We start from the raw sequence: 12,664 nt of genomic DNA, 5'->3' as shown, positions 1-12,664 counted from the left end.
TTCAGAAATAAAATATTCCAAATATATTAAAAATAATTCAATTAACTAATGATTGAGTTTATTAGAATCATTTATTGGGGAAATAACTTTTATCCAATTTTTTTCACTTTAACATATCTAAAATAAACCTTCATATCATAAATTCAAGCAATGTGCTTGATAAACTCAGAATATGTTCACCATTAAGTGACTATAAAAACATAATTTTTTAATATTAACTTCAAATAAGTTCTTCCCATACTTTGAGTAATAACATGACTCTCACTAAAATAAATCTAACATGAATCTTTCCCCAGATACCAGATGCCTCATGATGCAATTTTCTGGATCAATCACAGTATCTTCCTACCTCTATCATAATATACTCCAACACGATGGATATAGTCCATATTATAAACTGAATCACATGGCAGAATATCCTACATAATAAAAGCCTAATATGCAAATTGTCCCCTCCGGTGGTCATTTGACTGGGAGTTCGACCGCTCGCTATGATGTGCGCTGACCAACAGGGGCCGATGCGCTGCGACCTCTCACCAGCTACCTGGGGGTGGGAGAAACGGGGTGTGGTGAGAATGTGGGGTGTCCGCTGAGCTTGCTCTCACTCCGCCTGCTGACCTCCCCCAGAACACCAGGGCTCGTGTGCCGGGGAAGCTCCCGGGCTCAAGTGCCCACCCCACACCCGTGTGGCCTCTTCCGGGTGAGTGGTACTGCAGTGGCCCATCAGGCTCCCCGTGGGTTAGCGCAGGAGCCAGTCTGCAAGGCCATCTGGGAGAGAGCGTGCTCCCCACATCCTCCCCCCCCCCCCCCGGCTTCCATGCAGCACCACTGGGCAGCCCAGAGGCCCACACTGCACCCCAGCCCGTGGCATCGGCCGTGCTCACCACATCTTCATGTGGGGACTCAGGTGCTGAGACTCAGGAGGGGGGGGGGGCGCGCAGGGGCACAGGGGCCCAGGTACTGCCCAGGGTCCAGAAGTCAGCTGGGACCTGCCTTTCCATGCCAGATGCTTGCGCTTCGATCACCGGCCAGGCCTAGGGACCACACCTGTGGACGAATTTCATGCACTGGGCCTCTAGTTTATTATAAGAATTAACAGCATTTAATAAGAATTAGCAATCATCAATTAATTTCAATCCAGGTAAGGAAAAAAAATCAATGATTCAATAAAAATTTTTAAAACACCCCAAGTTCCTAGGTAACAAAAAAGAAAGGCAATTATATAGAACTCAAGAATAGTACAACTACTCTAAAATGGATGTTGTTCTCAGTTTTAGGGTAGACTGGAGAGAATAACTGAAGAGTCTATTGGCTTCTTCCAATATCTATTCACAGCAATTACAGACTAGTTATTTGCAGTCATGTGGTTTTCAGGATGGGAGTCAACATATTTTTACTGTGCTGAGAATAATTACCCAGGTGCAACTAGAATAAGAGAATTTTGGTTAGGCAGCAACTAAAAGACTATCTTGTTTACCCTCCCTGTATTAAAAAACAAGGAAACTGAGGCTCAGAGAAATTAAGTACCTAGCCTTTGCCATTCACACAGACAATTAATAGCCAAGCAAGGTCTAGAACCAAGTTTTCCCAATTATTTCTACTAATATGAGTTAATGCTGAGAGTCAGAACCATTGATTCTCCTTCTAGGATAAGATGGGCCTTTGGAAATTTACCAGCTGTGTGATCTTGAGCAAAGTGCAACCTTTCCAAAGCCCCTTCCCTCTTATTTTAAGTGTAGAAAATGCATACTCTAATAAGGTTGTTGTAAGGATTTCATACAGCTTGTAAAGTGCTTAGCACCTCAATTAGCAAATAAGCATTGGAAAACAGGTAGCTATTATTACTCCTGACCTGGAAACACGGCTGCTCCTACTGTTTGAGAAGACAAGAAATTGAATTCAATAACACAATGGAAAAGGTCTCATCCATCAGAGCTTCTCCAGCCTACCACATTCTGCAAACAGGAGAAAACCCCACCCAACAATCTATTTCACCACATCTAAAACCCATCCTTGACACTGTTAAGAAAAAGAAAATACCAACAGCTGCCAAATGTCCTCTGCCATGTGTTGTACATATAATTTGTTAACTAGAAATTGCAAAAGGGTTTCTGGCTCCACCCAAAACATGGAAAATAAAATGGTGCGACAAGGGGAAGCTAAGATCACACATCTGAACTGGAACTCGCAGAAGCTTGTTTTCAGCTCATTTAGTTGTGGGCAGGGAGGTGGGATGAGAAAACAAAATTATTTCTTTCTGCATCATAAAGCAGAAATAATGGCTACCTCAAAAAACACAATTACCTACACTTCTCAACACAATAGAAAAGAATCCGTTTCCTTGCCCTGGTAAATTAAAACGCACACGGGGAACAACTGGGCATCTTTTTCGAAAAACTGAGGATTCAGCTGTATTCGAGCTGCACTGACCCCTAGGATTATGAAAAATCCCTATGAAATGGAGACAACATTATGGGAAATATCACCTTCAAATCAACAAGGAAGGAATCATGTCATACCAAAGGCGTCTGCATTGATAAAATCCCGACCCTCCATTCTCATGACACTGCAAACCCACCCCCCTCTAAGGAAATTACAGGAATCACCCACAGCAACCAACCTCAGCATTCGGCATCGACCGGATCGACCCCTACTCAAATGGCGCTAAGCACCAGGGGTCCCAAGCCCCTCCCTTGGAGCTGCAAGTCTTGCGCTGTATCCCGACTACCTCACTTCCTTTCCGTCCTCCCTCCCATGCTCAACCCTGGCATTTCTTGCCAACCCTCGCCACTGAGAGAGATGGTAGGAACAGACTTCCTATACTTTGTCAGGGAAGTACCAGAGCCACAACATACCCGTCCCTATTACGATCACATCAAACTCCGAAGGGAGATCACCCGCCATCTTGACAGGAAATGTGTCATGTGACTATTACTTGTGAAAATGAAATCAAGTTAGGCATTGCCTTGGTAGAAAGCGGAAGAGAAAACAGTGCATTCTGGGTATTGTAGTTCTTGGATGGCGGGTCCAAGTAGCTAAGCATTCTATTTGAAATGTTTGCTCGAATGTTAAAAGCTCAATTCATTTTCCAGGCCGAATGCAGTAGCGTGTTTAGCCTGGGAGGTTTGGAATAGAAAAGATGTCGATTTTACTACGATGGCTAGGATTAATGTGGGGAGACCTGTGTATCCCTTGACAATGATGAATCAAGAATTGTTAGGAGACACCGAGGACAGAGAGAAATTGAAAAGGGATTGCTCTGTGAACAAAGGACATTTTCATTCCATCCTGGTGTGTGTGTGTGTGTGTGTGTGTGTGTGTGTGTGTGTGTGTGTGCTTTCGTTTTGATCCCCGAAGCATGATTTTTCACACCAATACTTTCAAACTATATGCGGTATCTTTTTCGCCTCTATGTCTTTCCCATGAAAGCCCAGGAAAAATCTCTGGCTCTAGTATCGCCAGAATGGAACCCTCATTGCGTCTTTACTTGTTCTAGTTAGTCCAAACAGCCACCCTGACAATATATATTTGCAAAATTAGCCTTGCTTAACAGGAGGGAAGAAAGATATGAAAGCATACTAGCTGCTTGATAAGCGTTTATTGATTCAGAATCTGGTATTCTATACATATACAAGATCCTCCCGATCAGTTACTGCACAAATGATCAACATAAAATAGCCTTTACAGTAAAGTGATTAAAGTAAATGTATTTAATGATGAGGTTTGGGTAGTCTATGCCAAGCAGCTAATATAGCTCTCAAGTATTTTCAAGGTCAGCTTCCTCCCACCCTAGCCCCACCAAAGCAAAGAAGAGGGGCTTCATGGGAGTGAAGAAAGGTATATTTTTTATCCCAGAAATTCATTGTGTAGTTATATTACAAGAGTTCCAAAATAATTTAGATAAAGTGCAGTAGTGGACCTTTCCTTACATCACCTGTCCTGAAGTTGTTTGTGGTTCCCCAGTCACCCTGTTGTTCCTTCAGCATGGAATGATATTCACATCCTCTAGCTAAAATTGATCCCCAAAATTGAGCTTGGCTTTTACCATCTCCTCCTTTCACCTCCCCTCTATATTGGATTAAATTTTCCTGTATAGTATTACCACTCTGTCATAACCTCCCATATTGCACTAAAAGTATTTGCATTTATACTGGTTCCTATACAGTACACATATCCTCATACATACTCACAAAAATATACACCCACATATGCAACAGCCAAAATTATAAGCCCCTGTAAGACAGGGACCATGCTTTATTTATCTTTCTCTTCCTGCATCTATCATAAGCCTGGCACAATATGAATTTAATAAATGTTTGCTGAACTGAGCTTAGTTCTGACTCCCCTAATATATGGTAAGTACTATGGAGACAGGGACTGTCTTCACCTTTCTTTATACTTGCGACCACTATGATGTGTCATATTTTGAAGATGCTCAATACCTTTGTTACTTTGCTAAGGTTCCATGGAAAAATCTCTAAACTTGTATTTTGCCCTAATCATTAGCAGCATTGTACATGAGTATTATCAGACGTGAAATATATCTTATCTGTGTGATCTGTAAGACTCTTAATACCACCATTGGAAAAGGAAATTAATAGTTTTCCCAAGGTAAACACAGGAAACTTTCCAAAATCTCTTCTAACAGTTGATAAACTATAGATGGGTGGTTAAAAACATGATAAGTAAAAGTATTCTATCTTACTTTGGATATATATGTGTATGTATATATGCATACATATATGTGTGTGTGTGTGTGTATCCTTTTCACTATGAGTATAACTAATTTTCTGTTTTCCTTAAGTATTCATTCAGTACCTACTATGTGCAAGACACTAATTTATATGCTACAATTACAGCAATAAACAAAACAGACAACAAAAAAGCCTGTCATCATGAAATTTATATCTAGTGGGATAAAGCAAAATAAACAAATACTCTGTAGTACTGATTTTCCAATACGTTTTGCCTCAAATTTCAAATCCCTTTTTTTACTGAGACTAGAAAGCATGATCCTCAGAAATATAAAATTGCCAGCATATATTTATCTGTTGTTTCTCTGAAGCTATCACACCCTCTCTGGGCATGGAAAATTTTAGAAAAATGTAAAGCCTCTGCGTGGAGAAAAATTTCAAAATAACGTTTCTTTCAAATGTATTTATGTAAATTTTTGCAAAGTAAAGATGAATATAAGAGCTGATAATTTCAGTAAAATAGCATAAAGTAAAGCCATTTATTTGCCATCTCTTCTATTATTCTAAGGACATCTATTTTTAAGAACTGAAATATTTTAGTTGGCTAAGTGATAATAAAATGAGGTGATGGATACCTATGAATTGACTACCCTATTAAATCACTGCAACACTGATTTTGTACTTAGAGGTTTCATGAGTTGAAAAACCATGATTACCTGAACGTTTACCTTTATTCAGAAGTTTCTTCAATTGTGGGATGTGGAAATAGTCCCTATTTCTGGTCTTTCCTTTGAGCTCCAGATCAATATATCCAACCCCTTACTCAACATCTCTTCTGAACATGTTCAATACTTAACTCCTGAATATTTCAACCCCATTTCAAAACCCATTTTCCCAGTGTTCCCTACCTTAGAAATGGAACCACTTTCTAATCAATTACTCAATTGAAAAACTTAAGAATCACACCTGATATAACATTCGCTTTCACCCCTAAAACAATTCATCAGCAACTCTTGACAGGTTTATCTCAAAGATATATTGTAAATATATACACATCTCATTATAGACTTCCCCCATAATCTCTTGCCTAGACAATTACAGTAGGCCCCAGCTGGACCCCTTATTTACACTTGCTTCTCTCCAGTCCACTCTCGACACTGCAGGTAAACTTTTAAAAATTTATACGTGATCATGTCTTCCTCTAAATCTTTCATGATTTCCCATTGCTCTTAAAATGCATTCACAAATTTTAAACATTGTCTAAAAGACCTTGCTAAACTCTCCAGTCTCATCTTATACCTTTTATCCTTTTCTCTCTAAGCTCCAGTTATATTGGCTCACCTTCATTTCCTCTAATACCCCACGCTCCTTTCTGCTTCAGGGCCTTCACACATGCTGTTCCATGTGCCTGAGGTGCATTTTTATACTTCTCCCTTTCTCCTAGCTTAGTCCTACTCATTTTACAGTTCATTCAAAACTTCACATACTCCGGCAAGTCTTCATTGAGTCCACAGTCTAGCTTAGGTCTGCTATCCCCCTCCTTTGTTGAACTTTTCATGAATAGAAATATCAAATATTATTTTATATCTGCTATTTTCATAGATGGTAAGTTCCACAAAGGCAAGGTCTGTGCCTATATTATTTACCATTATATTCCCAATACATAATTCAGTGCCTGCATGGCATATAATAGGCACTCAAAAATATCTGCTGAAATCCCACTTCTGGGAATATATCCAAAGCAAATAAAATCACTATCTTGAAGAGATAGCTGCACTCCCATATTCATTGCAGTCTTAGTCACAGTGTTCATTGACAGATGAATGAATAAAGAAAATGTAGCATATACATATAATGGAATATTATTCAGCCTAAAAAAGAAGTAAACCCTGTGATTTGCAACAACATGTATGAATCTGGAGAACGTTATGTTAAGTGAAATAAGCCAGACACAGAAATACAAATATCACATGATCTAACTTTTACGTGGAATCTAAAATAATATTAAGTTGAATTCATAATAACAGAGTGTTGAATGGCACTTACCAGAGGCTGGGGTATGGAAAAGGAAAGATATTAATCATAGGGGACAAAATTAAATTATAAGATGAATGAGATCTGGAGACCTAATATACAGCATGGTGACTATAGTCAATAATATTCCATACTTGAAATTTACTAAGATTGTAGATATCAAGTGTTCTCACCACACACATACAAAATGGTAACTATGGGAGGTGGTGGATATATTAATTAGATTGTGGTAATCACTTTACACTGTATAAATATATCAAAACATCATGTTATATACCTTAAATTTATAAAATGTTAATTTGTCAAAAATAAATAAAATTTCAAATCTGCTGAATTGAATAATAAAGTATAGGAAGTCTTCAAGAAACAACATGAGTACTATTTTAAATGTGAATAAAATTAATTGATTACTCAGTAAACTTTCATCAGCTGGTTTTGTGTTTGCAATTGGACAAGTAATGCACGTGTGGTTAATTAAAAACTCCAATCAACCCAAAAGGTCATACAAAGACTATTACAACTAATAAGTCTCTATGCTCTCCCTGTCCCCCCGCTGTCCTCTCCAGAGATAAGCACTGTTTTTCATTTCTTGTGAATCCTGGTAGAGACGCTGTGTGTGTGTGTTGTGTGTGTGTGTGTGTGTGTAGCAATAATCCCTCTTTTTAGACACAAAAGGCAGCATGCTGTAAACATTATTCTTCACCTTACACCTTCATTTTTCACTTAATATATTTTGAAGATCCTGTGTTCTCAGTACGTATATGTATGCCTCGTATTTAATGGTTTCCTATAATTCCATTATATGGATATGCCATGATTTATTTAATATTCCTCTATTGATGGATATTTGGTTTTGTTTTTTCCTAGTCTTGTGCTACTACAAATGGATAATGGTTATGAATTCAGACTCTTGACCAGACTTCCTAGGTTTGAGTCCCAGTTCCATCATTTACCAAATGAATGGTTTTAGGTAAGTTATTTAACCTTTCAGAACCTCTGGTTCCTCATCTGTAAAATGGCAACAATGATGTTATTTACCTCCCAAGGTGGTTATGAGGGGAAAATAAAGTACTTATAGAACTATATTTGACTGATAGTAAGCAGTCAACATATTCTTTTGGTAGTAGTAGTAGCAGCAGCAGCAGCAGCAGCAACAGTAGTAATCATTGTGAGGATATGGGAAATACCAACTTTCACCTATCTGATTGGCAAAAATAAAAATATATGCTAACACACCGTATTGGCAAAGGTATGAGGAAGCAGGCACACGTGTACATTGTTAATGGAAGTGGGAATTGATATAATTCCTTTGGAAGGTGGTTTGTCAATATCTGTCAGTGATTTATTTTTTAATATATTTTTATTGATTTCAGAGAAGAAGGGAGAGGGAGAGATAGAAACATCAATGGTGAGATAGAAACAAAGGGAATTGGCTGCCTCCTGCACACCCCCTACTGGGGATCAGGCCACAACCCCGGCATGTGCCCTTGAGCAGAATCAAACCCAGGACCATTCAATCCTCTGGCCGATGCTCTATCCACTGAGCCAAACCAGCAAGGGCATGTCAATGATTTAAATGCATATATTTGACGCTTTAGCATTTTCTCACTTAGAATTTATCCTAAAGACTGGTGAATGTTTAAATTCTTATTTGCAATGATATAATACTATATTGATAATTTCAATATTTTTCTGACTATTGGCTTTTATTTTTTATTTGTTGATTGTGTGTGTGAGAGAGAAAGAGGAGAGAGAGAGAGAGAGAGAGAGAGAGAGAGAGAGAGAGAGAGAGATTGGAGAGAGAGATTGGCTGCTCCATTTACTTATGCATTCATTGGTTGCCTCCTGTATGTGCCCTGACTGGGGATCAAACCCACAATGTTGATATATCAGAATGAAACTCTAACCAACTGAACTACCTGGCCAGGACCTGATATCTGGGTTTTATATTAATGTCACCAAAAAGTATCTTTTCATGGTAATAAATATTTATTTTGACTTAATGGTACTGCTATGCAGTAACATAGCATAGATAATCTGTTCTTAAATAAAATATAAATACTTTTCCTCATATAAACATAGTTAGGAAAAGCTTATATAAAGTCAAGGGTCATAAAAGTTAGCAGTGGGAGGACAGAAATCTTTGTTCACTGAACTATCCCAAGCATCTAGAGAAATGCCTATAATTGAATAGGAACCTAATAAAATATTTCTTGAATGATGAAGAGGTGTGATCTGTAATATTCACCTGTGAAACCCCTTTCAATGCCATGTTCAACCTTTTTCCCAGTATGTTCTTGGAAAGAGTAATTCTCTAGGATAGTAATAGGAGTTTCATAATAAAATACATTCAGAGGGCATAATTGCTAATGTTAGATGGTTTCTTTACTGGAGGACTGTTCAAATCTTTTATAATAAATATACATGTGAACTATAAGGATTTCATACTTTGGGAAACACTAGGCTGGACTATTGATCTGACACAGAATGATATTTCTTTTATTCTTATCGGTAGGACACAGCAAAAATTTTCTAGGAGTGGTAATGGGCCATATGGATCAGAACTACTATATACTCTTCCCAGATATCTGTTATTATTATTGTTTATGATCCAGCAGTCACATAATTTTACACCACACACACACACACACACACACACACACACACACACACACACACTGAATCTACTACCCTGGGATCTCATCTTATCATATTGTAAACAACCAAACTAACCAGACACTGACTTTTTAGCATGAACTAAAATAAGAGTGACAGATAAACTATGGATACTCTGATTTCTTTAAGGTTAAGAGACCTTCTTAGAAAATAATAATGTCTGTATGAATGTATATCTCTTAACACCATGAAAAGCAAGCAACAACAGTTCAGGAAGTAGATTAGTAACACCTTATTATAAATTCCAGACTTACAAAGGGAATTTTTTAAATGTAGAACTGGTGTTAGAACTTGCTTTGAATTAAAATATTTTTCTATCACTAAGCCTATGCTCAGAGTGGCAATAAAAATTTATGAGCACAAGTACTCTGGGCAGTAAAACATATCTAAAAATGGAAAAGTCCAGTCTGCTGAAGAATAACCTAGAATTACATGAAGTAATACATTTATGAGCATGATGTATGTTCAGGAGTTTTACAATACACCCAGATAAAGTCAATGTAGACTTCAAATATGTACAAATATTATTCTATCATACCATTTTCTATTGTATAAAATTCAGGTTCTTTGAATTCATGTTCATTTCCATCTCTAAAAGATAATCAGTGTTATGACAGCAATCATTTCCACTACATCAGAAATCTGTTTTAAGTGCTAGCTTTAGAAACAAAATGATTATTTGTACTAGCTATTGTATTTGCCAGCTTCTTCAATACAGAAATATTTAGAACAAATTAGCATTTTTCATAGTCCTTGCAAAACAAAATAAAACAATATACTATGAACAATTTTGTGGGAGTTTCATGAACCTTTACAGAAAGTCTTTTTGTTCTTGTTTCAGCTGTTTAATTGTAATGTCATAGTAACAGAGAGCAGCATACCCAATTCTGCATGAATGGATAAGCACATTAAATAAGGAAGATTTAACAAAGTAAATCAGACACTGGATTAAACATTTTCTGCATAACAGACCACAAAATATGCTTTCATTTTACCAATGGATCCTTGGAATTAGAAGCAAAAAAAGTGCATACCAACATAATTAAACTGAATATTCAGTTGCCTGATTGCCAAACTTCCCTATATTTTATCAAACTAACATCCAGTTAATTATAATTGTCTAAATATATTCAAGCACATAGATTGAAAAGATTAAGTATAAACACTATTCATTTGCATTTTATCATTCAATAATTTTTCTTCTGTTTTAATATTCCCAAAGTTTGAATGCAGTAATTTTTCTGTATGGTTGCATAAAATAAAAAGTTCAGACAAACACATGGAAATCTGCAATATGGGATGTTTTCACATTTAATGGATTTTATTTTTAATTTTTGATAAGAAAAAATCTTAAAGAGATATTTATGCTAAGTGAAATAAGCCAAAGACAAATATCATATGATTATACTTATATGTGGAATCTAAAAAACAAAAATAAATGAACAAACAAAACAGATACAAACTTATAGACACAGAGAACATTTTGATGACAGCTGGATGGGAAGAGGACTTGGGGGAATGGGTGAAAAGGGGGAAGGGATTAAGAGGTACAGATTGCAGGTTGCAGAGTAGTCACAGGGATGTAAAATATAGCGTTGGGTATATAGTCAATGATACTGTAATAACTATGTATGGTCTCAGCTGGTTACTAGATTTAATGGAGTTACCAATTTTTTAAGTTTTAGAAATGTCCAATCCCGGTGTTGTACACTTGAAACTAATATGATATTGTATGTCAGTTGTAATTAACAAATTAAAAAATATTTTTAAAGTAAAATAAAATATTTAGTTTCAAAGGATGCACTATTTCCCCCTAATTTGCTGACAAAACTTTACATCAGAATTTATAACAGGGCAATTCATAGTAAAAAATTTAAATGTTCTGTAGTTTTTACTGGTAGTCTCTCCTTGGATTTGTGTTTTATTAGTACAGTTTGTTTTTACATATATTCATGTTTTATTTCAATGCAAAAGCATATTTAATTAGTCTTAATGAGGAAATGATTGAATAACCTGAAATTCAGAGCTGTCTATAGTCTATAATCCTCAAGGATAATGGTTTATTAAGTCTATGTGTGACTCAAATTTTTAAGAATAGAAATAATCATTTCATGTTTGGACTAACTTTGTGACAAGTTTGTATATAAGGAAGTCATTTGAACTATATTTTATTTTCTATAAGGGTTTGGAGATAAATATATGACGTGCCTACTAAAAAGCAGGAATTGTCTCTATTTATATGTTACCAATGTCTACCATTGCTCCTGTACTTTCAAGTGAAAGCTACCCCTCCTGCACCCCTACCAAAAGGCATCAGTTATGTTTTAAATGCCACATTACTTCAAGTTTCTAACCACAGTGGATTGAAGGACAAAAAAAAAAAAAAGCTGACCCAAGACAATCCTGTACAACTAAAACTAATATCATGATGTATGTCAACTACAATGAAAAACAAGCTTTTTGAAAAATGAGAAATCTTGGCTTGCAAATATTTATGCCTAGACTTGATCACTGTTTTTGTTCTTTGCAGTGTTGTTGTTTTTTTGTAGTTGCTCAAATATTTTTTAAAATCTTTATTGTTGAGAGTATTACAGATATCCCACTTACCCGTCCCCTACCCCCCACCATTGCTCTCCTCCTCCTCCTGGCTCATGCACTGCCTCAGGTCTTCAACACTTTACTGTTTGTGCCCATAGGTAATGCATATATGCATATAACTTCTTTGCTTAATCTCTTCCTGACCCCTCCCCACTTGCCTCTGAGATTCTTCTGTCTGTTCCATGTTTCCATGCCTGTGGTTCTATTATATTCATCAATTTATTTTGCTCATTAGATTCCTTGTTTGTTTATTTTGATTGTTAGATTCAATTGTTGATAGATACATATTTATTGCCATTTTATTGTTCACATTCTTCTCCTTCTCCTTCCCCTTCTCCTTCCCCTTCCCTTTCCCCTTCCCCTTCCCCTTCCTTTTCCCTTTCTCCTTCCCCTTCCCCTTCCCCTTCTTCTCCTTCTCCTTCTCCTTCTCCTTCTCCTTCTCCTTCTCCTTCTCCTTCTCCTTCTCCTTCTCCTTCTCCTTCTCCTTCTCCTTCTCCTTCTCCTTCTCCTTCTCCTTCTCCTTCTCCTTCTCCTTCTCCTTCTCCTTCTCCTTCTCCTTCTCCTTCTCCTTCTCCTTCTCCTTCTCCTTCTCCTTCTCCTCCTCCTCCTCCTCCTCCTCCTCCTCCTCCTCCTCCTCCTCCTCCTCCTCCTTCTCCTTCTTC

The 12,664-nt window shown here is 37.1% G+C and overlaps 1 protein-coding gene across 5 annotated transcripts in view; it reads right to left on the bottom strand.

The window, feature by feature from the left end:
• The window catches only part of CHM (CHM Rab escort protein), a 259,883-nt gene extending 256,946 nt beyond the window's left edge, over positions 1-2,937 (bottom strand). For 4 of the 5 annotated variants that reach the window (XR_013959779.1, XR_013959780.1, XM_080652894.1 and 1 more), the window contains exon 1: positions 2,856-2,937. Coding sequence is in view for 2 of the 5 variants with exons in the window: in XM_080652894.1 (XP_080509020.1) it covers positions 2,856-2,904 (49 nt within the window). In the remaining 3 variants the exon portion in view is untranslated. The remainder of the gene's footprint in view (positions 1-2,855) is intronic. The other variant, XM_080652895.1, reaches the window with a different exon arrangement.
• Between the last annotated feature and the right edge of the window lie 9,727 nt (positions 2,938-12,664).

This window comes from Plecotus auritus (genome assembly GCF_963455305.1).
Source record: "Plecotus auritus genome assembly, chromosome: X".
Classification (NCBI taxonomy): Eukaryota; Metazoa; Chordata; class Mammalia; order Chiroptera; family Vespertilionidae; genus Plecotus; species Plecotus auritus.
This window is presented reverse-complemented; position numbering and strand designations above follow the sequence as displayed.